Raw genomic sequence first — 26764 nt, forward strand, 5'->3', positions numbered from 1 at the left:
AAATCTTAAAACATAAAGAAAACAGAGGCTCTGCTTTTTACTTGTTTGTCTTTTCACTTGTATCTTAGAATATTGCTGTGGGATGGTCTGTATGTCAAATTGCTCTGATTGGTCAATAAATAAAACACTGATTGGCCAGTGGCTAGACAGAAAGTATAGGCGGGACTAACAGAGAGCAGAAAAGAAAGAACAGGAAGGTGGAAGGAGTCACTGCCAGCGGCCACCATGACAAGCAGCAGGTGAAGATGCTGGTAAGCCACGAGCCATGTGGCAAGGTATAGATTTATGGAAATGGATTAATTTAAGCTATAAGAACAGTTAGCAAGAAGCCTGACACGGCCATACAGTTTGTAAGCAATATAAGTCTCTGTGTTTACTTGGTTGGGTCTGAGCGGCTGTGGGACTGGCGGGTGACAGAGATTTGTCCTGACTGTGGGCAAGGCAGGAAAACTCTAGCTACAGAATGGCTGTGTGGTGAGGAATTGGTCAAGGCCTCATACCTGCAGAGGCCTCCTCATTCAGCCCAGGTTACCGCTGCACTCCTCAGATGCTGTTTCTGCTCCTGTCACCCTACCTCCACCCTCCTCACCTTTAATTGCTGCCCTAGCTCCCGCTGCTGCTGGTTCATGGTGAGTCTTTGCAGATGAGCCCTGCTTATTGAGTTCATTAGATGCATCACCTGAGGCCTGTCACGCATCAAACAAGAAACAGGGAGTTTCGTTTCACGGCTACACAGGGATGGGCTTAAACATCTTCATCTTTCTATCTGTGTGAGTGCATACATGCATGTGGGAGCCACAGGACAGTCTTGGGTGTTGCTCCTCCTGCACCCTCCACCTTGATTTTGGATACAAGGTTTCTCACTGGGACCAGAAGCTTGCTGATTAGGCCAGTGAGCCAGAGGGGTCCTCCTGGCTCCACCTCCCCATTGCTGAGATTATAAGCATGTGCCACCCCGCCCAAATTTTTACATGGGTAAAATCCAACTCAGGCAATCCAACTCAGATTCTTATGCTTGCGTAGCAAGCACTTTAAGGAAAGAGGTCCGCCCCCCCCCCCCCCCCCCCCCCCCCCCCCCCCCCGCCCCTTGTGTCTTACAGATGAATTTCAGTAGACTTTAGTGTTGGGAGTATCTAGCTTGACTGATGAAAAGAGAAGCATTGAGAGAAGCAAATGAGTCAAAAGCATTTGAGGAAACGGTGCATGTGTATGGAACATGTTGATCTTTTTCTTGTAGTTATATTCTAAGTTATACAGGATATCAATTTCCATAGACTTACTTTGCAATGGTCATTATAAGTAATACAGAGATGATTTAAAGTCTGCAGTAGGATGAGTGCAGGCTGTATACCAATGCCACACAATATTTTACGAAGCACTTGGGCATCTGAGGATTTAGGTGTCTGTGGAGTCCTAAATGCTGAGGGATGGCAACAGAGAGTGGAAAATCCAGAAGGGGTCAAATGTCACAAATGAACTTCTTTGGGAGTGTTTGAGCAAGCATGTGTACACATGACATGTGTTTTACAGTAGACCTTGGCTATGTAGTCAGCAATGGAAGAATAATTCATAAGTTCAGACATTCTTCCATTCCGACACTTTGAAAATCTCCCTGTAATTGTGTGCGTCTTATGATTACAGGCCATTAGAGACCATTAGTAAATGAAGTTGGAGATTTCAATCGTGAAATGTAAACTCTTGTGAAATGCAAACCTAGTTTCATGTATTAATTGCTTCTAATTAAGGAGGAACATTTTAGCCAATTAGCTTTTGGAATTTAGGTGTAATCAGAAGGAGAATTCAGAGATTTGCTAATTGCTTCCCTCACTGCCGCTGTTTGCATTAGCACAAACATTTGCTGGGCGTGCAGGGTAGTGTACATGCTCCTGGAGGTGCAAGACTCAGAGGTTCTTTGGTTTCAACAGCAGTGTGGATGGGAGTCCCCTGTCCTTGAAATTAACACATCAAACAAACGGGGTAAGATGAAGACAAGGAGGTAACAAACATCAGATTAATCCAATCAATGGTCCACCTTGATTGCTGTGGGTAATGGCTTACATTAGGCACGCCATATTGATTCTCCAGGTTATAAAGTGTCAAGGGTCCCTGGAAGCCTTAATCTTCCATGAGTCAGACATCTTTGTTCCTGGTAGCCTCCCATGATGCCATATGAAGTGGGAACTGTGAGGAAGTACAAAAATGCCCATCACAAGAAGGGCAAATGTGCCGGGCGGTGGTAGTGCACGCCTTTAATCCCAGCACTCAGGAGGCAGAGGCAGGCGGATCTCTGTGAGTTCAAGGCCAGCCTGGTCTCCAAAGCGAGCTCCAGGAAAGGCGCAAAGCTACAAAGAGAAACCCTGTCTCGAAAAACCAAAAAAAAAAAAAAAAAAAAAAAAAAAAAAAAAAAAAAGAAGGGCAAATGCATCTCAGAGTTCAAGCATGAAGGGCTACCTCCTGTCTCGCAGACCACAGATCTCCTGTAGGCCTTTGGCCGGCTCTTGACATGCTTCCAACCATTGTCAGTATTGCTTCCTCATTTGGCCTTTCTTTGAAGGGTGTGTTGCTCTGTTTTCAGATGCTGGCCTTGCTTTCTGCTCATCTGACCTATTCCTTTCTGATGGTGCTTCTTCGATCCTGGTCTGTAGCAAAGGGCTTCTTGCTGTTCTCCATTCCTGCCTCATCTTGCTTCTCCACTGGCTGCAGAGGCTTTCAACACTAGTTCACCTGCCTCTGCCATTGGTTCACATTTGTAATTACAAAGAGGAGTCTTTGGCATCTCAACTTGGGCTTACTCCCGCAATCCTCATTATTATATAATAACTCACCAGTCAGAACTTGCTCATCAAGTCTTCCTCCATCTACATAGTTTTTTCCTTTATACAAATAAAACAGGTTATTATCCACCCCACCCTGCTTTCTGAGAGAACATAAGCTGTTGTCCGTTGTGTGTAAAGATGGTGTCATTGATAGAGACATTTCCTGCAGTTGTTCTCTTAGGAGCAACTTGACTTTCTTGTTGCCCTTGCTGCACACTCTGACATCATGTGCTGGTACCCTCAGATGAATTAAGATAACACTCTCCAGGAAAACGGAGTGTCATGGGGCTTCCCATGCTTCTCCCCATGCTTCTCCCAGCAGGCACTGCTGCTTGCTGAGGTCTGACTCTGTCTTAGGGAAAGGACTGCGTGTCTCTGTAGTGGTGGTTCTCTCTAGCAAAGTGTCTAACTTTACAACATTGCAATTTCAGTATGACATTGTGATTTGTGAAGTTCATGCTGGAGACCTGCACAGTCAAATTACTCAGTCCTACCCCCAAATAACCTCATGAAAAAGCTCTCATGTTTTAAGTTTATGGATTTTGTTTGGGGTCCTATTTATTGCCTTCTTTGGCCACACGAGGCTGCATTCACAGCCTGCACAGACACCTGCAGCTATGTGAGCTCTGTTTTCTTTGCTTCATGGGGGAACCCTTACAGAGAAGCCTCCTTTCAGTCTTGGCAAGTGGAAAGTCCCAGCTGTGCCATGTCAATTGTGATTTGGGTCACCTACATTGGGCACACTTCTTTTTGTAGCAGAGCCCCAAGACCCTCTGTTTGCTGGAGTTCCATGATCTGAACAGGGCAGAGTATCTCTCACAGAGATTCATGATGACAGTTGTTCTAATTTCCTGGCAGGAAACATATGCAGAAAATGGTGTCCAACACATCCTCCATCATGACTATGTGAATGATTAAACAGACTCATGCTTACAGTGTGTTCTCATTATGTACGACCTTCATTAAGAGCAATTAAAACCTGGCCAAAGTTCTTTTCAGACGATTAGTAGGCCCACCTCATTTCTTCTTTGGAGAGGTCAGTTACTAAAACAAAACAGCTGTCTCTATATCAGCATGGCTGGTGCCTGGAGTTCAGAGGCCCGGAGCTTCCCAGTAGCTGTGGCATAGTTGTTGTGGAAAGGAAGAGAAAGAAAGGAAGAGAGGGATAACAGGAGGAGAGGGGGGAGAGAGGAAGGAAAGGAGAGAGGAGGAGAGGAAGAGGAAGAGAGAGGGAGGAAAGGGAGTGGGAAGAGAAGAGAAAAAAGAAACGAGGTCCTAGGTCCTGAATTAAAGGGGCAGATCTTGGTAAACAGTTTAATTAAAATTTGTCCCAGGCCAACGTGATTAAAAATGAAGTTACTTATTAGCTGTAAGTTATTAGCATCAACAATAAAACGTATAAACTGGCTGACAGGATGGCTCAGTGAGTAGAGGTGTTGCTGCCAAGCCTCAGGACCTGAGCTCTTCTATCCTTAGTCCCACATGGTAGGAGAGAACTGACGCCCCCACGTTGTCCTCTGACCTCCACATATACAGTAAATGTAAAAATAAGATTAAAAACTTAAAACTGGCTCTTAAACCTAGTGCTCAGGATAGAGAAGCAGGTGAGCTCTAAGTCTGAGGCCAGCCTGGTCTATAGAGCAAACGCCAGGACTGCCAGGGCTGCTACACAGAGGAACCCTGTCTAAAATAATCCCCAAAGCAAAACCCAGCCAAATAAATAAAAACAAATCATCTTGTGGAACAAAGTATGTCTCAACAAAGGCTCCTCATGGCTTGGGTTCTAATTAATGCAGGGAATATTTCCCATGGTCAGATTTGGAGAGTCCACATTCTCCTTGACTTGAATTCTGGAACCAAGTTAGCATTGTTTATGAAATTCACTACAGGACTTCAGAACAAACAGGTCACTAACTCTACCAGGAGGAGAGAAGATACAGTTCTAAGACATAAAGCAATGCTTAACTTTTTTTCCTGGACAGTGTCTACTATGGAGGTCATTGTATTAACTGAGTGTTTGATTCTTTGTGTGTGTGTGTGCTCCTGCAAAGCTTCAGTGTTGTTTCTCAGGAACCATTCACTTTGTGTTTTACCACCAGTGGTTCACTGATTGGTTAGGCTGCCCAGCAAACACCAAGGATCCCTTTATCTCCACCTCCTCAGCAAACACAGCAAAGCCTGGCTTTTGATTCACCTGGGTCACGCTTGCACTGCAAGCCCTTTCCTGGCTGAGCATCCCTCCAGCCCAGCCCCACCTGGAAATCACCTTGGGTTTCAATATAATGGCCCCAGTCCTCTCTGAGATGGGAACCCAGGTCAAGAGTCATTGTAGAATGTGTGGGATGTGGTTGATCCCATCCTCACTCACCCAGTGGCCCAAGACTCCACCACCATTCTTACCTTCAGATATCACCCTCAGAGAGCATTTGTATTTCCTTTATGGATGACACAGGCTTCCAAGGTTGCAAGGGACTTGGTCTGAGTTGGTCAATTGGATGCTAGGGAAGTCCCTAGGCAGGAAGGGCAGACAGAGGGCCCCACATCCCCTGCGTGTTCTATCAGGGACGCTCACAGCTGTGAGGCAGAACACTGGGAAGGGAATTCCTCTGCCTGGACTCCCAGACATAAATGCAAAGTTCACAGGTCTTGACTCTTTCCCACAGAGGAACATGTGTTTTTGTGGAAAGACCACACAGAAGAGTCAGGATCTCCCTGTTGTTTCCAGAATCTGGCCTGTGCTGGCCTCTCAGCCTGAGTTGCATTAGGGAACCAAGGCCACATCCGCCTGGAAGGAATTTAGAGATTGTTTCTGCTGGTGCTTCAGAACCACTGGAGCTGCTCAGAGCAGACTCCTGGGCTTCCCTCCCACAGACTGATTTAGTGGGTCTGGAGCAGCATTGGATTCTGGCTTTTCCAGCAAGCTTCCAAGGCATGCTGATTCATGGACCACACTTGAGTAGCACTGGCCAAACACTTCCTTGTCTTAAGAGGGACTGGCAGGCTTCTTCCTAAAGGCCAGAGAGTAAATATCTCAGGGTCTGCAGGCTAGTCAATCACCATTGCAAACTACACAATTCTGCCATTATAGCGTGAAAGCAGGCATGAACACTGTGTATAGACACAGATATGGCTCTCTCCTGACAAATCCATACAAAACCAGGAGGCAGTCTTGGCTGCAGCTGGCTGATTGCTTTCTCTAGGACTTCCCACATGCTTAGAAGATGGTTTGAGCCTTCCTGACCGCTTATTTACAGTTACAAAAACAACACATGATTAAAAACAGGGGTATTAAACTGCCTTTAATCCCAGCATTGGGAGGCAGAGGCAAGTGGACCCGAGTTTGAGGCCAGCCTGGTCTTCGGAGTGAGCTCTAGAATAGCCAGAGCTACATAGTGAGAACCTGTCTTGGAAAACAAAAACAAAAATAAAACACCCTAATAGGGATGATGTTTCTAGTCATGTTTTCCTCATGCGTGATGACAATGATGAAATCAAGTAAGTGACCACTCAAAAAAATAAAAAACAAAAATCACCCAGTACTAGGTCAGTTAGTACTACATTATCAGCTACAGTGTTAATATTCGTGTCTTGTGTTTAAAATACTTCAATTTTTAAAATCATGTCTCTGTGTGTCTGTGTGTCGCATGTGTAAGTGTGTACAGGCACCAGTAGAGGCCAGAAGAAGGCATCAGATCCCTTGGAGCTGGAGTTACAGTTCTGGGTGGTCCTCTGCAAGAACAGTAGGCACTCCTAACCACTGGTCTACCCCTTCAGCCAATTTTGTTTAGACTGAATTTGGCCTTATGTAATTCCTGAGTGCGTGTATGGAAAGATAAATAAAAGGGAACACTCACTTAAAAGGGTCATTAAGTAATTTCTCAGTGTCCATAAAATAAACCTAAAACAGCTCCCACAAGGCTAGCAAGAGGACTTTAAGGAACAGTCTAGAAACAAGCACATAAACCAACAAGTTATATTATCTTTATTCATGTTAGAATTTCTATCAGTGTTTGAACATTAATATTTAGAGAGTTTTGTACATTTTCATCTGAGAACCATACCAGGTCACAATGCTCGCGTCAACACTTCCCAATCACATGGATAGCTGTTCACTTGAACTCTCTTAACACTGTTAAACGTTTCCTCTTCCTGCTGTCATTTACAACGAAAAGTGTCCTCATACTCATGTCTCAGCAAAGTTCCAGACATTACGGATTTCATCACATATAAATTCTTTAAAAATATACTTCTGTCCAAAGACTTGATGACTACTATGTACACTACAAAAATAAATTTTCATATAAATAAATTATATGGCATACTTTCATCTCTGTAATTGAAATGACACAAACTCATTTCCACCCAATTTGGCAGACAACGAGACCCAGTTTGAATATTTATTTCCTTTAAACTCCGAACACTAAAACCTACCATGAGTCCTTAATGTAAATGTTATATACTCTGAACTATTTAACATTAGTAAGCACTCTATACAAATAAAACTTCTGTTCAAAAGTAAAACATAACTGCAATAGTGTTTCCAATAGAAATAAAATCCCTGCATTTTTTTTTTTGTTGTTATAAACTGGCATGACAAATTCTGGAGGACATTCTTATGATACAAAATTATAAATATCAGCAAAGATCTTTTCTTTTAAAAATTAAAACATCCAAATAAACAAACAATACAGACAAAATAAAACTATGATGAGACAGACAGACAGACAGACAACACTCACACTCCAAGACTGCAGTCTCCTGTCAGCTCTGTGTTCTTCCTGCCTTGGCTGATGCAATTCACAATGTACAGAAACCAAAGGGCTGTACAAATTCCTTATGCCACGAGAGAGCCTCAGGAGTGACAGACACAACCAGGAATTGCAGGGAGGCGGCTTCAGTTTTCTATCTCCCTTCTCAACTCAGGCACCAGCTATCTGAGCAGAGCTGGTTTTGGGTAGGCAGACAGTAGCCTGACAGGCATTAAGACAGTAGCAGTGGGTGTCCAGGGCCTCTGCATATTCACACACACACACACACACATGCACACACACACACGTTCGCACCGCAGCCACAGGTGGCTTCCAATTAGTACCTTACAGTTTGGGGATGAGTTTTACGCACTGAGGTCACTAGATTGCTGGTACTACCAGGGCCATTGCCGTTACAGATTTCCACGCAGGACAGGAGGGCCTGAAGTTGCATGCAGAATGCACTCCTCACAGAAGCACCCACGTGCACTAGCTCCCTTCCTCTGAGACAAGTCCTCAGTGTTCACTCACAAGGGAGGATATTGCTTCCCCGCCACTAGTCTCTGGCCAGGGAAAGAGAACAGGATCAAATTTTCAAATCTAACACCTGGTTCGAAGAGCTTCCTCTATATACTTCTTTGGGATGGCATCTTCCTGCTCTTCCATGAACATTATACTGGATGAATTCTAACAGTGGAGAAGGGAATGGAGTGTGCACAGGACAAGAACACATGAAGAAGAGTCTTCAGCAGCTCACATCCCACACAGCTGACTGCATCATCAGTACGCCCCAACCAGGCAGTCAATGTATCGAGAGGAATTCGGATTTGTAAAGGTTTGAATATAGACCTTGAATGACATAGATTTTTCTGCCTGTATCTGGCTTATGGGGATGGGAGGCTGTGTGCCAGGTGTTGCTCATCAGAAAGGTACAATACCACACTTCCTTTGAGTGTAATCTCACAACCCGGCTGAGATTCACCACCAATGAAGACCGCTGGCTCCACATACAGAGGCCCTGACACCTGACATTATGATCTATGAGAATGTATTCTCTTTGAAGCACAAGGGGCAGTCCCTGGAGGGCTACTCATGACCTCAGGAGCTGCTGCAGGCATGAAGCCAAGTTTCCTTCTCTGGAATATTTCCAGAGAATAAGGCAGATGACGGGTCCACCCTTCCACCAGCACCAAGACAGAAAGAGACCTGGACTTTCCCAGCTTGACTAGGCCATAGCTAAGGTCACCCGAAGCAAAGAGAAACAAAAAAAAAAAGAACAAAACAAAAATCACAGTACAGTACATTGGGAAATCACACACTCACACACACACACACACCCATGAGAACTGCACAAAACTACCCCTAGAGAAGCCACTGGGATTAACCTGTTTTCTTCATGTCTGCTCGTTAAACAATTATCACGCATAGCGTGTTCAAAAGTTAACAGTAACATTTCATCCTACCACAGGGTTGTGATATGCAAATTTAAAATATTTTAAACAGAAACCTTTACAAATAATCCTATTACATAAGCAATATTTGCATAGAATTATACAAGTAAATTATACAATATTTAAGCAGCAGCGACATATGCTGGGAGATTTTAAAAACTAAGTTAAGCTTGGTTGTGGCACAGAGACCAATGTACACAGGGGAGGAGCCCTGTGGTCTCCCCACTCTGGGGCAGGAGTGGAGAGGCCCCAGGCCATAGACTTTACAGCATTTCCATGTATATTACATGTGTACACCTCTTAAATATTTATAGAAATATTTCACAAAATAATACAATCAATTACAGTAACAATGAACTGCTTTCCCATAATTCCAAGCAGTTCTCTTCAAGCAGTCAGTTCTGGAAAGAAGTGGGGGGTGGGGTTTTTCCAATCTTTGGCCTCTTTGCTTCAGATTTTAATTACCCTTTAAAAGAAAACAAAAAAGGAAGTCACATCATGGTCATGACCACAGAGCTGTGTGCCTCTCACACAATACACCCCTTAACTCCAGGTCAGAACAAAGCAACTCTACAACGGGCTGACTGTTGTGCTAAATTCATCTAATGTATTTTCACCTTGCAAGGCCATCTGCATGCTGGTTAGAACTCTGCTGCAAGCATGGCAAACAGGTACAAGGTAAAGCTGTTAAACTGCATTCAAGAGATTACGAGTTAAAAGAAAAGAAATCCAGTTTGGAACTGTATTGGTTTGGCCATATCAGCCTTGCCTTGGGGAGAAAAGGTCCCACAGGGTCCAGTTTGGGATGTGCCAGTGCTCAGTTAACCCTGGAAAGCACCCTGGGGCACGCACCTCAGTCGGAGCTGCTCCCCCACGGCCTCTCCTCACACTCCACGTCCTGTAGTTCTATGACCTCCACCTTCGAGTCCCTCCTCTCGCACCTGACATGAAAAGGCACATGGGGATCCTCGAACACCCCATGGTCAGTCTCAGGGTAGCTCTCATAGCCTGGACAGGGACCCCCTCGGGGGTTACGCCCAGGCCCAGGTGGGGGATGCACAGCGACAGTCACAGAAGCGGAAGCCGTCACAGTGGTGATGGGCTGGCCATAGCTGGGCACAGAGCTGCCCATGGCAGTGGACGCTGGGTTCCGAGGGTTGTGAGAACGGGCCCCACGGGGGCCTGAGCGGTCCCTATTGCTAGGGCCAGAATGCCCTTCAGTAGAAATTTCAAAAGCGTCTCTGCGCGGTCTGTATGGGGGTGGCCGCAAGCCTTCTCTGGGAGGATCCCTTCGGGGCTGCTGGCCTTGCCGTCCAGGGGACAAGGAGCCAGAGTCCAAGTGGGGCTGCTGCCGAGAGTTCAAGGGAGGGTGACGTCTCGATTCAGGATGGACCACCTGCAGAGGTGACACAGTTAACACGGGGTAGAATGGTGTCCTTCCACCCACAAAGAAAACCCACTCCTTTAGTATCTCCAGAGTGTGGATCCTGCATGCTCCAGACCCTGCATGCTCCAGTAAAGCTGGCTGGAGGCATATAGCTGCCGCTCACAGCTGCAAGAACATCCCAAGGGCTTTACTTCTACAAACCAGCTACCCCCACCCTGATCAGTCCATCCAGATCCTAGGTTCTTTTCCTCAAACTGCTAAGTGTCTGGCCCTGGCTGGCCAAAGGTGGGGTGTATTGATACACATGCAATCACACACAGTAGCTTTTAGAGATGTAAGATACCAGTTTCTGGGTCTTGTTTCACCTGCCCCCAACCCCAAGCCAGGTGTGGCTAAGTAGCTAATGTACTAAAGAGCAGAGCAAAAACCTCTGCTGTCACGGATAGTTCTGTCACAGGCACTCGTCTCAGTCTGACCATTAGGAATCTGGTTTCTGGGTCTCTGTGCAAAGCTGGAGCAACACAGTGGCCACATCAATCAAAAGGACCGTGACCAACTTCAAAGTCATTGAGCTTGTACCTATTTTTAGGCTCCTGCTGAACAAAACCAGATTCACACTGCAGCTCAGCAGGGCATCGTCATGGGGGGTGGCGGGCACACAACCGCACAATTCACTGGCCAGCCACTCTCTCCTTCATGGAAGGCTGCTCTAGCCTGGGACTCGAATACACATTTCCTGTAAGGATGGTGGGGGCCTCAGGCGAGCAATGGGAACTCTGGAGCCTTCCTTGGCTCTTTAAGGCTGAGCATCTTGACTGGGGGCTAGTGCGGGTAAGGAAGCAGTCTGTCGCTTCCTCACTGTCTTCTGGAATTAAGGAAAGAACTCAGGATGCTCCTGCACTTCATTAGATCTCCAGCCATCTACAACAGTAAGAGCTTGAAGCCACAAAGGTATGGGAAAGTCTTAGATAATAATTAAAATAATTTTTGTACCAAGGCCAATTAAAGGGAATAGAGATGAGAAGGAAGAATTGCTTCTCACGGCAGTACAATACGCTATTTGTTACATTTCCTCACCTAACACTCAGACAGAACAGGAAAGGGGGTCAAGGCCTGCAGCTGAGTCTACTTTGAATAAGGGTAGAACTGGGGTTGAGCCCCAGGGCATTGAGTATTCTCGGCAAGCTTTGCCGCGCGTAACAATGTTGCCAATGCCGCTTCAATCCACAAGATTGAAAGGATGCATGTCATAGTTTACAAAGAATGGTGTGCTGGCAGTTCCTGTGATTTGACCTGGTGTATACACTTTTTTCTTGCACCTATCTGTCTGTGAGATCTGCTGCTCAGATCTCCCTGGACCTCCCCTGGACCTCCTGGCTCACTGCCAGAGGAGAGATGAATCTTTCCCAATCCCTCAGGTGACTCACAGTGGATCGGGCAAAGACGGGGTTTTCTGTGGCTTCCACAATCACTTGGTGGGCAGGACCTCCGGAACCCTGCTGTGCCTCATAGTGCCTGAGTTCCTCACTGATGCCAGACACTGTGGTCTGAGAGCTGTACTCTGAGTCAGAGGAATCAGACCCATTGTTCGTGTGTCCGGGAGGCACTGCAAACCGGACCACGCTTGGGGGCGGCTCAGGCGAAGGAGTGGGCAACCGGTTCAGGCCACTGGCTGGAGACACCTATTTAAGGAGAGTCCCAATTAAAGTGTTACATTCGTTTATCTGTTGCCCATCTTAAAGTTCAAAGCCCAATGCTATTCATCAGCCTCCATCACCTGACAAAAGAACCCCACACATCATACTGCATCTACTCCCCTCTCCCTGCTATCTGGCAGACCCTCAAGATACTGGCACAGAAACACTGCCCATGTCTTCCAACATCAGAAAGGCAGGATAGGTGTCTTTTACACCTGTTAAGCCCAGACACTTCTCTGAAGTAGAAAATCTTCCTTTATATATCCCCAAGACTGAAGTTGCCCATCAGCTGATCTAAAACAGTTTGCTCTACAGCCCCCAGCCTCAACTACCAAATGGAAAAGTAAAACGGTGATTACTGCTGGGTGTTTACTAATGCGGTCACACCATCAGCAAACACAGCAGCACCTAAGTATCTAGGTCCGGAGAGCACTGGGGAAAGCAGGCGGCCTGTGGGGTGAGTGTCCCACCCTGGTAATCACTGACCTCAGGACACGGTCCAAAGAAGGACAAGAGTACGGGCAGCAAAACCAGTCCGTTGAGAACCCCCAAGACAGTGAGGATCGCCAGGACAGCAAAGAAGTATCTGGAAGATAAAAGGGACACGAGACTTGTCAGTGTGGAGAGAAAGCATTCCACCTCCACGCACCCAAATGTTACTTTGCACCAAGAGCTCAGCTTAACAATCCCAGTCCTCTGAAAAGTCAGCCACAAAACTGTAGTTCAAACTTTAACACAAGATTAGTATGGAGCTTTGTTCTTTTTTAACCTTATGACTCTGAGGACTACATTCCACACACTAGAGTGTTAGTTCATTAAAGGAAAAAAAAATAAGTTTGTTAATTTGCTGAGATCTCGTGCCTGTAATGTTATTTATGAACGTGTTACACCAACACAGGACTAGGGAATGTGAAATGAGTGACTGAACAACCTGGAAGCAGACACAATGCCGAGGGGCCCCTGCTCACGAAAACCCGGCAGAAGCAAACAAATGAAGTGAAGGGTGTAGAATTTAAACAATTTGGCCCAGGAGGAAAAGCAGCCTGCTTCTGCAGGCAGCTAATCCACTGTGAAATGCCCCTGCCTCTTACGGCAGAATCTCTAATTAAGTCTCCAGCCCATCAGGTAAGGCATTCCCTGGGCTTTCATTAATCACAACTTTCTGCCTAGAATTCTCTGGGTTCCAGTTTTACCAAATAGCTCCAATTGCAACCTTTTTAGAACACAGGAACCAGCTCTGCAAAGAAAACGCTGCCCATTCTGTGGGAGCGGGGGGCATTGTGCGGGGCGAGGGCGCTCCACAATGGCAGGCTGCTCTGCAGGCCAATCTTTTGTTGAACAATTTAGCATCTTTGAATACTCTTGTTTTGCGTCAGCCAATTCAAACATAAAGGCTGAAGCACCATGGCAGAAGAGGGAGAGTGAACAGCGAGTTCTGCGTTCCCACCATTGAGGGCTAAAGGTCTGGGATCCTTCAAGAATACCAAGGTAAACCTGTCAGCCAGGGCCCGCCTCTGGTCGGCACTCTGCACAGCGGGAGGGTGCACACTCCACGCAAGGATGCTTTTCTGGAACTAATGATTTCTAAGGCTTTGATGGAACTGGGCTGGGGGGTGGGGTGGGGCTAGGATGTTCTGGAAAGAAAGAGGGAGGGCTAGATATCTATCTGTTAATGGTCCCCTGAATCATAAAACTGAACAGCCACCCTACAATGCCATGTCTATGTATGTTTTGACATCAGATGAAAGGGGAGAGAATCCCTATAAAAATACAAATACCTCACAGCTATTGTAAACACTGGAACCCTCTGAGTTGCATTAGTAAAAACCCAAGCCACCAATGTCTTGCTCTAACATAAACTGTAGAACTTTCAGTGGAGGCATATATCAGCGGCAGGCATTAAGACATTTGCATCCCATCCATCTAGCTGCAACATAAACAGACCAATTAGATTTCTGACAGCTTCATGTATACAATGTCTGCTCATTTATTCAACTCTGGTGAGGACTTTATCCATCCTATTTTAGAAAATGGGAAGCCTTTCTAAGTGCTTGAAACAGGAACTCTGATATCTCTGGGAGGGAATGAGCAGCCCCAGCTAGGACAGGGAGGGAATGAGTTCTGCTTTGTGAGATCCTTTGCAAAGGTGTGCACTGGCTAACCTTCAAGGTCCCAGCACACCCTGCATTTATTTCTCTTGGCTTTCAACTGCCTGGGGAGACTGGTATCTCCCAATCCCGGCAGACTATAAGCCACACAGCAGAGTAGGTTATGTGCTACTTGCCAGTAGTCACAAAAAATGGTACTCGTGAGATGAGGCTGGCATTACCTTTGTGTTGGAAGAGCCTAGAGACCATGCCAAAACAGTCCTATTTGGCATTGGGCTTCATACTAGAAAGACAAAGCTAGTATCTGTGTAAGAGTGTGTAGGGGAAATAAATGTCAAATCAACCATTTAAAACAGAACGAACCCAAACCAGGATCTAAGTGAAGGCAGCCATCTCACCGGTTTCTGGCAAAGGAGAAGCTACTGATTAGCACTAACTTATCAATAGACTGTGTGAAGACTAGTCTAGATAGCATGCTCAGGCTCATCTGAGAGCTGTCTGGAAAGGCCGCTGTTAATCTGCACTTTAAGAGCCCCAGATGATCAGGAAGCATGTTATATAGGGTGCTGTCTACACTGAAATGAATCTGCTTACTCCACCCCAGACAGTGAGCCAACCATGCCCTCATTCAGAAAGACTGACGCCCTGGAAGCCTGGATAACCAATGCCTCAAGACTGGTCCTCTCTTTTCTCTCCTCTGGTAGTGGGGATTGAAACCACTTGCCCCACGCACCTTCGGCAAGTACTTGCTGTATCACTGAGCTACACCCCCAATGTAACTAATTTTTGTTTTGCATTAACCTTCAACTAAAACTTCTAGCTAAAATTCTTTTTATCTGAAAAGGTGAGCTTCCCTACTTGGCCAGCCTATGTGTGTACACATGTAAAGGTTATATTAGAGCCAGATGTGGTATATAGTATATATAGGCTATAAGCACATGCCTATAATTCTAGCACTTAGGAGGCTAAGGCAGGATAATCAGCAGTTCAAAGCCATTCTCTGCTACATCACAAGTTTGAGGCAAGCCTGAGCTACATGAGACCTGTTTCATAAACAAACAAACCCCCAAACACTCAATCCCTTAAAAAGCATTTTCTTGTCTTCCTCACACTTTCCTGTGTTAAACACACAGTAGTGCTTTTCCTAAGGAGTGGTCTGACGAGCAGCCAGAACATACAGGAGTTCTAGCCCAGACAGCGAAGCGCAGAGTAGTTCTGTTTCAAAGAGTACCAATAAAAGAAAAACCAAATGATGCTACCAAGAACAGCCTGATTAAGTCACCTCTCCAGACATGGAGCACCACACACACTCTCTGGGTTTTTCTGCCTTATTCTAAAGAATATCTACTATCTTACACACAGAGGACACTGGTTCTGCCTCTTTGCAATAGATCAAGGTTCACACCTAGGAGCAGAGACACCCAGTGAGGCCAACAGCACTGTGGAAAGAGTTCTTGCTCCAATCTTAAGATTCTTTTTAAATGAAAACTCACTGTCTTCTACACTTCGGAAAGTTACCATCTTACCCATACCAAGTAGCAAAATCATGCCTTGTGATCCAAAGAAGAGTACACGGGCCAGGCTTGGAGCCCCTGAATGTGACCCTGAAGTCAGATGTTCAGCATTGGTGAACTCTCAGAAGGGACCCAAACACAAAATCTGGGTACACTGCACTCATTTCCTGTGTAAAGTTTAGAACTAGATGACTACACTGGAGGTATGCTAAGTTTTTTCTACAGTTTATTTTGAGGCAGGGTCTCATGCATCCCTAGCTGTCTCAAACTCAATACACAGCCAAGGATTAGGACTATAGAGATGAGCCTCCCACACCTCTTTTATGTGGCATGGGAGACAGAATCCAATGCTTCATGCATGCCTGGCACCCCACTGAGCTACATCCCCAGCCCCTCCCAAAGTTCTGAAGGAGAGAAAACCAAAGCTGAACGTTGTTAATTATCGGAACCCACAGTCATCTCTCATAGGTGTTTATAACGGGAATCTCAACACTTGGGATACCAGGTGCCTCCGGCTTCAAGCTGTGAAGCTGCCTCTGCTCTAACTTTTCCTCTTATGTCTTCCAAGATACGAGACCAGAAAGCTTCTAAGAGAGCTTGTCTGCATGCCTCATGACAGGTTGAGATGCTGCCACCTACCAGACAGAGGAAAAGCCACAGAGACTACACAAAGTCTCCTATTCCACTTCTGCTTACCTGACAATGAAATCAAACTCGGACCCTGCAAGCATCAGTACGCCCAGCAGAGTGGACACAGCACCGTCCAGAACAGGAGCGAACATGTGCTCCAGGGCAAGCATAGCCCTGTGGTTCTTGTCACCAATGGCTGTCAGAAAGGCCTGAGCAAAGGAAGAATTGAGATGGTCACATTTCTGGACTGTATGTGGTGAAGTGCTCAACTCTGTCTATACTTGGGTTTTGTTAATTTTCTCATGTATCTCAGGCTGGCCTCAAACTCACTACTGTACAAGAATGACCTTGAACTTAACCCTCCTGGCTCCACTTCTAGAGTGCTTGGGTTTACAGGTATGTGCTGCTGTGCCTGGTTTTATGTGGTGCTGGGGTAGAGCCTGGGCCTCCTGTAGGTGAGACGAGCACCTTACCACCACCTCAGCTGTAGCCTCCACCCTGTAAGTAATTCTTAAGTTCAAGTAGGTGGCTCGAGTCACCTCAAAGAGACTATTCTGTTGTTAAGAGAAAAAAAGAAATCATCTAAAATGTAGCAATAAAGCCAAAAGGATGACTGTGTTTTTAACGTCATGATAAAGCATTTGTCTTTATTCTAATGGTCTTCTGAAGAAAAGTATTATGTGTATGGGTGTTTACCTGCATGTATATGTCTGTGCACCATGTGCTTGCCTGGTGCCCACAGAGGACAGAAAAGAGGACATGAGATCCACTGGAGCTGGAGTTACAGTTAGTTGTGAGCTTATGCTAGGCAAGTCCTCTACCAACTTAGCTAAAGTCCCAGCCTCAGGTCTGCCTGAAATGCTGGATGTTGCCTCTATCTTTCTCTCCAAAACATATGCTCAAGATTTTACTGCTTAGCTCCTAGAATGTTTACTTGGTTTCACTACAATGCCCTGTTCATATTATTGGGCCATAGTTAGTGATGCATTATCTTGAATAAAACCCAAAGCATGATGGGCCAGGCTTATAATCTGACAGGCAGATCCCTGGACCCTGCTGATCAGCCAGCCTAACCTACTCAATGAGCTCTAGGCCAGTGAGAGACTGTCACCCAAAATAAGGTGAATGGTGTCTCAGTAACAGTATTTGTTACCCTCTAGCCTCTACAAGCATGTGAACCTACACACACACACACACACACACACACACACACACACACACACACACACACACAATTCTAAGATATTGTTTCTAAATCATCATCTTACTAATAGCTTCAAAACATTTTTTCTGAACATCCAAGTCCACAACCTGTGAGTGCAGGGATAGTTCTGAGAGGTTACAGAAGGCACATACCACGTGCTAAGCTCCAAGGACAATGTGGAGAAGGCACGCTAACATCACTTGGTTCAGGCCAAGAGCTGAGTTTCCCAGCTTGGGCATTCCAAACACCAGAGTTTACTCAGCCGGTACTTATTTACTGAATGCCTGTTAACAGCCCCAGGTACTCAGGATGTGAGCACATCTGTAGGCAGAAAGTTAACTGCACACTGCTACAGGGCTTTTGACTAATTTTCTCATCAGTGTGTGCAGCTGGCTCATCTTTTGGATTCTAGACTCTCTTTGAGGTTGATTTCTTCCAACACAAGGCAGTGTATAAAGAAAGAAGGCCAAGGTCCTGGTGAAAGCATCCTTGGTTCTCTTGTTTTCTGCTGCCATGGATGCATGAGAAGCTGGGAGGTCTACAGAGATGGGTGGGCTGAGGTGGAAGAGCAGGCTCTTCAGGGCTGTACACCTGAGCTTTCGTTCACAGGCCTGAGGGTATTTCTGTGGCTGCCAGCTCACCTTACCCTCAATTATGCTATCCCCACCAAGCCTCTGAGGGTGGTCTTGCTCTATTCATCCCCACTTTATGATTGTGCTTAAAACTGGATGGATGTTTGCCTAAATACACAGAATATCTTGGGACCACAGTGACAACTTCAGGACAGGTGTGCTACTAGTGAAAAAAAAAAAAAAAACAAAAAACAACCCAACAAAACGACAACAAACCAGTATCAATGTGGAGTCTTTACAGTCCCAACACACTACTGTGGTGAGCAATCATTTTTACTCCCTTGTCTCTTATCTAGGACTCCCCAAGAGATTAAGAACCCCCAAAACATTTCAGACTTCCTTGAGAAAACTGTGCTTGAAGCTGTCCCTATGACATGTAGAAAACAAAAGGCCCAGGTTCCTTTGCCCAGTCAGCCAATTTCCCCGAAGGACCTCTCATACCAAAGCCACGTGGACGGTGAACTCCACTCCGATGCCGACAGATGCAATCAGGATGACCACAGGCACAGCACTCAGCTTGATCCCAATGAGGCCCATCATGCCAAAGAGCTCAACTGTCATCAGAGCCAGGACCATGACCTTGAGGAAGGCACACAACAGGTAGTGATTGGTACAAGGGATACTAGGAGCGGCCAACGGTGCAAATCAACAATCCCAGTGCGGCTTTGTCTAAGACGGGGAGCAAAAAAACCTGTCACCTGAATACTACAGAAAAGCACTACCGTCCTTTACCTCTGGATACGCCTTACATTTCAACAGCCTGCTGAAGGGAGATGTTAGCACAACTTACTGTCAGGCTAAAAAGAGATTTTGCGAAGGCAAAGTTTAGTTGTGTGTGTGTGTGTGTACATGTGTAAACTAGAAGTAAAGCTGGTGTTGCTCTCTGGAGCCTCCACTGAGACCTGAAGTTCACTGATCAGGCTAGGCTGGCTGGTCAGGTCTCCTCCTGTTTCTGCCTCCCTAATCACACATTACCACACCCAGCTTGACCGAGCTATCTCCATATCCATCAGTTTAGTATTCTTTGCAAATTATTTTTCTCTGCTCCTATCTTAGAAAGGGAAAAATAAAGAGACCACATTCTGGAGCCATCTATAAAGAAGTATACTATCAGAGTCCAGCCTTTTCCCACTATTATTTCATCAGCAACACAGTTACTAGAAACAGTTGAGTGAGCACAGGTTACATGCAAATACAGTAGTGCTTTAACATACCCAACTTGGGCCTGGGGTACTCTGGTATAGAGGTCCCAGAGCCAATACCTAGGACAACCGTGGTCCACAACAAGGCTTTAACCTTAAGCACCGGAAAGTGTTCTTTAACTCTGAGTTCATACTGCAGTGTTTTGACTGTTACAGGCTGCAGCCTAAGGAGAGCTGATAGGATGGGGTGAATAAAGGATTCTGTAGGTAAAGGAACTGTGCTTTGGTTGGGGAGCCCACAGACCAGCATGTCAGGTTACTGGGCCTCTGTGCTTTCAAGAGATGGGCAGCACTACCGGGTCCACAGCTCTGGAGCCTCTCCTCTTCCCTCTAAGGTGTGGAGAACGGCATGAAAACCTACAAGGAAGATCTGCGTTTCCTCGGCCAAGGAGCAAAGAACTGGTTCACAACCAAGGACGTTCTCGTGAGCCTCCCCGACTTCCACCACACGGAGGAATGAGAGTAAATGATCTTTCTTGCTTGGGGATAGGACAGTGGGTGGTGGCAGAGGTTGGGAGGAACAGAGAAAGATGGACGCCATCCATGACTTAAGTGCTGTGAAGGCTTCTGCAGACTAAACAATTACCTTTAATGTACCTGCTGCCCAGATTAAGCACAGTAACAAAATCTGTTTTTATAATTCTGGCATTTTAAAGACTATACCACAGTTCATGGGACTTAATGCCAGGATGTCAGACTCTACACGAGACTCACTTCAAATCTGAGGGTAGCCTAGAGAAGATGCTCCAAACTAGCTATGAGAGGCAATTTATCATTTCCCCAGCAGTTACAGTGTACACGATGCACCAAGAGCCCACATGTCATCCCCACCCCTGCATCTGTCTTAACTTCTCTGTGCAGGCTTCCCCATGACACACAAAGAACCTTCTATACATTATTAGAATGGGGATGCGGCCACAAAATAACTTTCCAATTAGAAAATTAGTTATGCTTTTTTTTTTTTTTTTTTTTTAAAGTAAAATTTCAGTGCCTTTATGCAGTGTGCTTACAAAGCCTCCTATCTTATACATGCATGTTTTAATGCTGTGTGAGAGGGGACACAGATTCCGGCCATTAGAGGCTCTACCTTCCCCATGAACCTCACCACCTCAAGTAGAATAAATATCTTACAGATGATGCAATCTATACCCTCCTCCTCCAAAGGCCCAGACATAAACAAAACTTCCTGGCTGCAGAAAGAGCTATGCCGAAAGGAATCCGACTTCTGTAAAGACCCTTATAGTAAACTCACGATGATCCCAGCCGTCCAGGGGTTCAGCAGGAAGACTGCACACACCAGAAACGTGCAGGCCAGCACCACACTGATGGCCAGCAGCAGCCAGTGGCGCAGGCTGATGTACTGCTCCCAGAACAGGAAGGGGTAGCCATTGGGGTAGCTGGACAGCCCCAAGCTCGTGTAGTTGTTACAGATGATTCTCACTTTTTCAATGGCTTCCACAAAGTCTGAGGTGTCTCGCAGGCCGTTGAGGTAGAAAGGGAACTGAGCATATTCGATGGGCTCTGCTGCTGGGACTGGACAAAGAAGAAGCAGGGTGAATGAGGGCCTCAGGGAAGAGCCTCCTCCACCCCAACTCCACAGATGTTGGGTATGTAATGTAATAAAGAGAGAACTTCCTAGAAATTCACTCATTATCTTTCTTCCAACAGAAAAGGCAAACAATACATGATTCTGGGCTTTCACAATATGCAGAGATGGTTTAAAATTTCTCACTAACAATCCATATGTTTTCACTGCGTGTGCCCACTTCAGGCATACATGTGGAGGTCAGAGGACGACCTTGGATGTCAATCTTTTCATTCTACCTTCCTAGTGAAAAGTCTCTTGCTTTTTGCTATTGCATATTCCAGGCTAGCTAGCCCTGGAGCTCCCAGGAACATTTCCCATCCCCCTCTCATCCTGTCTTATACATTGGGGTTACAGGTACACTACCACACCCAGCTTTGTGTGAATTCTGGGGATTCAAACCCAGTCCTGATGCTTGTGTGGCAAGCTCATTTACCCAGTGAGTCATCTCCTGAGCCCAGAATCAACCCTTTGGTTTTTATTTGGTGGTGGCAAGTGGGTGAAGAGTGAGGAAGGCAGAAGGCCTCTGTGATCTGCATTTTTTTTAAGTCTTTGATTTTATTATTCCAGAAATAACTACCATTTGTGAGAACTCTAAATGCTGTAAGACTTCAATGTTGAAAACACCTTTTCGTTTCCACATTCAATTTGCTCTCCTTGACCATTTATTTATAAGACCAAAGTAATCCCAGAGTCATGCCTTGCAGAAAAGACACTTTACTTTCTTGTCCTTTAGTGACCTTGCAACTTAAACCTTGCCTGCTTTTCTAATGCAATGCTAAGTCTTCAGCAAGAGGGGAAGAAATCCTCACACAACAAGCATCTAGTTACTGCCCTGTGTGTTCCACACCCTTTGGGGTCATTCAGTTGACTTGCTAAACATGATTTGCCCTATTATAATCTCAACTATAAATTTTCATTAAGACAAGCCTTGGCTGCTTGCCACCAGTCTCTGGGGGTTGGTACAGGGGAGTTCAGACTGCTGCCTGCCCTGTTTGCAAAGGGACCCGTCTTCTTTCTCATGTCTTCTCTTGGCCCAATAGCCAAAGCATATGCTGCTACTAACATCTCTAACATAAATGCAAATTAAATCCACACAGAGCCACCTTTCAAACCCTAGGCTTAGAGGTGAAGGGAAGAGGAGAACACTGATGTATACAGACTTTTCTTCTCCAGTTTAAACAGCTCTGACAGAGCACAGGTGCTTGGTGGCTTATAGAAATGACCCAACATGCCAAAAATCCCTTCAACACCAGAGTTGACAAAGTTAAGATAAACATATAATCCCTAGCGATAAAACTCGGCAATAGTAAAATAACACTCAATGTGGAGGCGTCCCCAGCTTTCACATGGAACAGCTGGCATCAGGAGAGATGCCTGGAGTTAAGGCTACAAAAGGAGGTTAGAAACGCTTATTTCTCAAAGTGAGAGTGCAGGGCTGTATTCCATTACACATCCTCGTCTGTCTCCCAGAGTTTTAAACTAAAAGAAATATATTGTTCTATTTACACTTTTGAACCCTGGGTAGTGTCAACGAATGAGGCTGTTGCTGAGCTCCAGGCAGCAACTAAAGGAGCCTCTGAGAGCTCCCAGCCTCTCTGGATAGACTGCTACTTACTTCTCAGCCTGGTCTCTGGCATGTAGTCGGCTTTGTCGTGGACCCACTCTGGTCGGTGAGGCCGGATGTTGGCCTGGGAGGCAGCGTAAGCTACAGGGTCGTTGCTGACCCAAGCCGTCAGGTAGATGTAGAAAGCGCTGGGATTAATGATGCCATCTGCATCCACCAGACGCTGTTTAGTCAACTACAAAATGGGAAGAACAGAGGTCATTCAGAGCAGGCTGTGAGGTAAACACACTCCTGCTGGGATAGTAAAGCTTTGTACCCACATTTCCAACAAACAGTAGAAGGCCCATGGCTTGACAGTGCCCTAAGTCCCTCAAAAATACCTTTGATGTCTTTCAAAATGCACCTATTGGGGGATGCAATCACCAGTGTGTTTACAGCAAACACAGGTTCTGCAGATGGCCCAGGAATCGGCTGAACCAATTAAATCTGGATGCTAAAAGAGACTGTCTGCAGCCAAGGCGGGTAATGAACAATCTGGAAAACCATATTTACAGGAGGGGCAGGGGGGAAACCTGGCAAGCATCCCCATCCACGTCTGTGTGCAGTTAACCTCTGTTGTTAACACTGAAGGAAATACCACCCAGTAAATGGAGGGGAGCTATAAAATAAAACAACATCTGTATAAATTTTGCTAACACAGCCTCCGATGACCTGTGTATTCAAAAAATGCCCATTGCCAGAAAGTGGAAGACAATGATGTAAAGCCAGGGCCCTTCTGAGTAATCTTACTTCTGAGCCCTGGTCAGATGCAGTGGCCACATCTGCTCCCACAGTAGGTCTTGTGGGCTTTGCTTGAGTCAAAGACACTATGAGACAGAGTGTGGATTATAAATATGGTAGATACACCGAAAAAAAATTTCCTGTTTACTTTAGATCCAGGCCTTCTTCCAACGTTTGGTCTTTTTTAACAAAATGAAAAACACCAGCGACAGCAGTTCACAGAGAAAAGAGTGGAAGAATAAAGAGCGTGGAAGAGATGGAGAGAAGTAGACGGCAGGGATCTGGATTCAATTAATCCACGGGATTTCTAACAACTGTAGGTCCTCAGACTGTCTCTGGAATTACATAGCACAGCTCCTGGCCTCCGTGCATGCAGCATGCTCTTCTTTCTCCCGGGAGAGGAAATGGTATCTTGGTGCCTAGCCCCACCACAGGCATCCCACAGGCTCCCTGATTCCTAAGTCCAATTCAGTATGTCTCTGCTCTATCCTCTCAGGCAGACTGGTCTGCCATACCCTTGTCAGACCTGACAGCCCATTGCATGCCACTATAAAGCACCAAACTTCACACTCCACAATGACCGAACAATGTACTTTGTAAATCTGTCACCTTTAATGCCAGCAAAAGGGAGAAGACAATGTACAGAGCTGCCGAGAAGATCATTAACATGATGTTTTCTGCCTAAAGACAGAGAAAGCAAACTACGAAGAGCAAAGAGGCCTAGGACTCACTCCAAATCCAGGGTGCAAATGTACCCTGCACATGCCCGAGGAAACCAGAAGGGATATGCCAGAGATCAAGTGCTTCAAATACAGAACACGATCAAAAAGAACAGCCCTCATTACTGAGGCAGAGCAATGTAGGGAGGGTGCATGCCTCTGTCTGCTATATTCAGGCCACAGCAAGCTGCCTGTTCTTAACATCTACTCTTGGGGCCAAGCTGACCCCAAAGCATTAATACATCCTTCCACTATCCTAATGACCTCTATGATCTAAGCCACCCATCTACCCAACCTCGGTTCAAATGACTGTTAACCAACAAATCCATTGTCCACTGTCTGAATACGCCATACTAATGAGTGTTAAACTCTGAAAGCCCAGTGTGCGTCACTGGGAAAAGCACTGTCTGTCAACACCCCCGTATTCTGCTCATTGCTACTGTGTTGGAGGTAACACCTGTCCTAACCGACGAGAAGGGAAAGGGAGGCTTTCTGGCTGGCTCGAGGTCACAGTTACTATCTCCCCTCACTTCAGACCCTTATGGAACACAAACTGGGATCACACACACTGCCGACCCAATTTCCAGGGGTCAGCTGCCTAGAAGTCGTTGTTCACAGTGCCCTGGGACAGTGGGAATACCTGACTAATGTCGATGGGCTTGTCTCGGCTGCCGGTCTGCACCAGGAGTTTGTAGGCGAGGACCCCGTCGTCTGAGCCGTTTTTGTAATTGTTGGGCATGATCCTCCCAGTTTCCCAGTCACTGTCAAATGCATCCTGAAGTCCTGGAAAGAGCAAACATGTGCAGCACATTAAAACCTGGACCAAGAGGCCTGGTCCTGAGGGAGTACGCCGAGGACAGTGGGCAGGGCGGGAGACTTATCTACAGCTTTCTCTCACTTAAGAAAGGACCGCGATGCTAGCCATCGCCGCCCAGCGAGGAGAAGAAAAACACATGATCCACTTAAACTGAGGAGCAGAAGTCCAGGAGCTAGACAGATGGCTCAGAGCACTTGCTGTTCTTCCAGAGAATCCAAGCTCAGATCCCAGAGCCCACTTTGGAGGGCATACAAACTGCCTGTAACTCCAAGGGAGATGTCCTCTTGCGGCCCCCACACACCCCCAAAAAGGGGAGGGGGAATAGTGGCACAAGCCTTTAATCCCAGCACTAAGGAAGCAGAGGCAGGCAGATTCCTGTGAGTTCAAGGCCAGCCTGGTTTACATAGTGAGTTCCAGAACAGCCATAAAGAGTGACCCTGTCCCCCACCGCCTAAAAAAAGATAAAGATCAAATTCTCTCTCTCTCTCTCTCTCTCTCTCTCTCTCTGGAGACAAGGTCTCACTATGTATTCCTTCCTGGCCTATACCTTGACCTCAGTATGTAGATTAGGCGGGCCTGGAACTAACAGAAATCCACCTACCTGCCTCTGCTTCCCAACTGCTGGTATTAAAGGTGAGCTCCACTATGGCTAGCTCAACTCTTTAAAAAACAAAAACCAAACAAACAAACTTCAGGCCTATTCTAGCAAGCAAGGGAGAAGAGAAAGACACACACTACATCCATTAACCATCTCATGGCACACAGGGAGGACCCCAGGAGTTCCTCAACAGGACCAGAAACTCGACCCAGAGCAGGAAAATCCCATTCAAGCTCCCAACTTCCAACAGCAGCTTGGCTGCCCCTGGAGCCCAGGCGAGCGAACATGACTCTGTCAATCTGATCCATCTGTTTGACTTGTGTAGCTAATACAAGTTGTGGGATCCGCTGCCAGGTTGTGTAAAGATCACAGCCAACATCTATTCACTCTCCTCCTGCTCTCTTCCTCTCTGCCACCCTTCCACGTGGAGGGGTGTGTGGAGGAGAAGGAGCACGAGGAAATCCGGATCTGTCTGAGAACAAATGGCAAACGGCAAGCCCTGGGAGAGGAGAGAAAGAGCTTTCTGGGCTGGGGGATGGGCGAGCCCACCAGCTTACCGCACACAGCTGGGCTTGGCCTCGGTAATCAAAACCATCATTACAGACCTGACACTTGGTTACAGCTGTAAAGAGATAAGCATGCTGGACGAGAAAACAAGGCCCTGGTGACCCAGTCTTAGGGTCTGAGCACTGCCTGGAAGGCACTCTCCTCACCCCCCAGCTCTGCTCCTCAGTCACCTCCCAAGTAGACTCCCTAAGTCCCAGGTGCTCCAGGGACCCCTACCCTGTTGAGTTAGACACCTCTGCTCAGAGAGATGCATTTTACTCCATTTCAGGACATGACTAGAGGAACTTCAAAGACAAAACCAAAAACAAACTAAACAACAAAAATACATGTTCTGTGAATGCTCAGCATGGTGAGGTGTTTGGGGTTGGGGAGCGGGAGGAGGTGGGGCTGCCCTTAAAACAAAAGCCTCCCTCCAATATTATTACGATGTGGGCATTGTCTCCAGGGTGTAGGCCGGGTCACCTGTGGGCCCTGTACTTCAGGGGCTGGAGGAGGCAGGCAGAGGGACCACCAGCGTGGCAATCTCCAGTCTCAGACAGACTTTTCCACAGTAAGGTTTGCACAGGCAGGACCGAGCAGATGTTATTTTATGACCCAAAGCCCTTCTCTACCCCCATTCTGGAAAAAATAAACAGGAGAGGAGGACAACCACTCCCCAACCCCCCACAAGGGGCCTGGTCTGTTTGCCAAGCCAGGAGAGAGGAAAAATGAGAGAGGAGAGCTTTTATGACTCCAGACTTGC

The 26764-nt window shown here is 46.3% G+C and overlaps 1 protein-coding gene across 5 annotated transcripts in view; it reads right to left on the reverse strand.

Annotated features, from left to right (window-relative positions):
* Positions 1–6775: 6775 nt before the first annotated feature.
* Positions 6776–26764, reverse strand: part of Ptch1 (patched 1) — a 65677-nt gene continuing 45688 nt past the window's right edge. For all 5 annotated transcript variants that reach the window (XM_016000270.3, XM_042278628.2, XM_042278627.2 and 2 more), the window contains 9 exons: positions 24681–24823; positions 22593–22776; positions 20642–20922; positions 18629–18766; positions 16418–16560; positions 12586–12685; positions 11830–12084; positions 9868–10411; positions 6776–9481 (listed from right to left, as the gene is read on the reverse strand). In XM_016000270.3, the coding sequence (XP_015855756.1) occupies positions 9869–10411; positions 11830–12084; positions 12586–12685; positions 16418–16560; positions 18629–18766; positions 20642–20922; positions 22593–22776; positions 24681–24823 (1787 nt within the window). In that variant the 3' untranslated portion in view covers positions 6776–9481; position 9868. The remainder of the gene's footprint in view (positions 9482–9867; positions 10412–11829; positions 12085–12585; positions 12686–16417; positions 16561–18628; positions 18767–20641; positions 20923–22592; positions 22777–24680; positions 24824–26764) is intronic.

This window comes from Peromyscus maniculatus, chromosome 5 (assembly GCF_049852395.1).
Source record: "Peromyscus maniculatus bairdii isolate BWxNUB_F1_BW_parent chromosome 5, HU_Pman_BW_mat_3.1, whole genome shotgun sequence".
Classification (NCBI taxonomy): domain Eukaryota; kingdom Metazoa; phylum Chordata; class Mammalia; order Rodentia; family Cricetidae; genus Peromyscus; species Peromyscus maniculatus.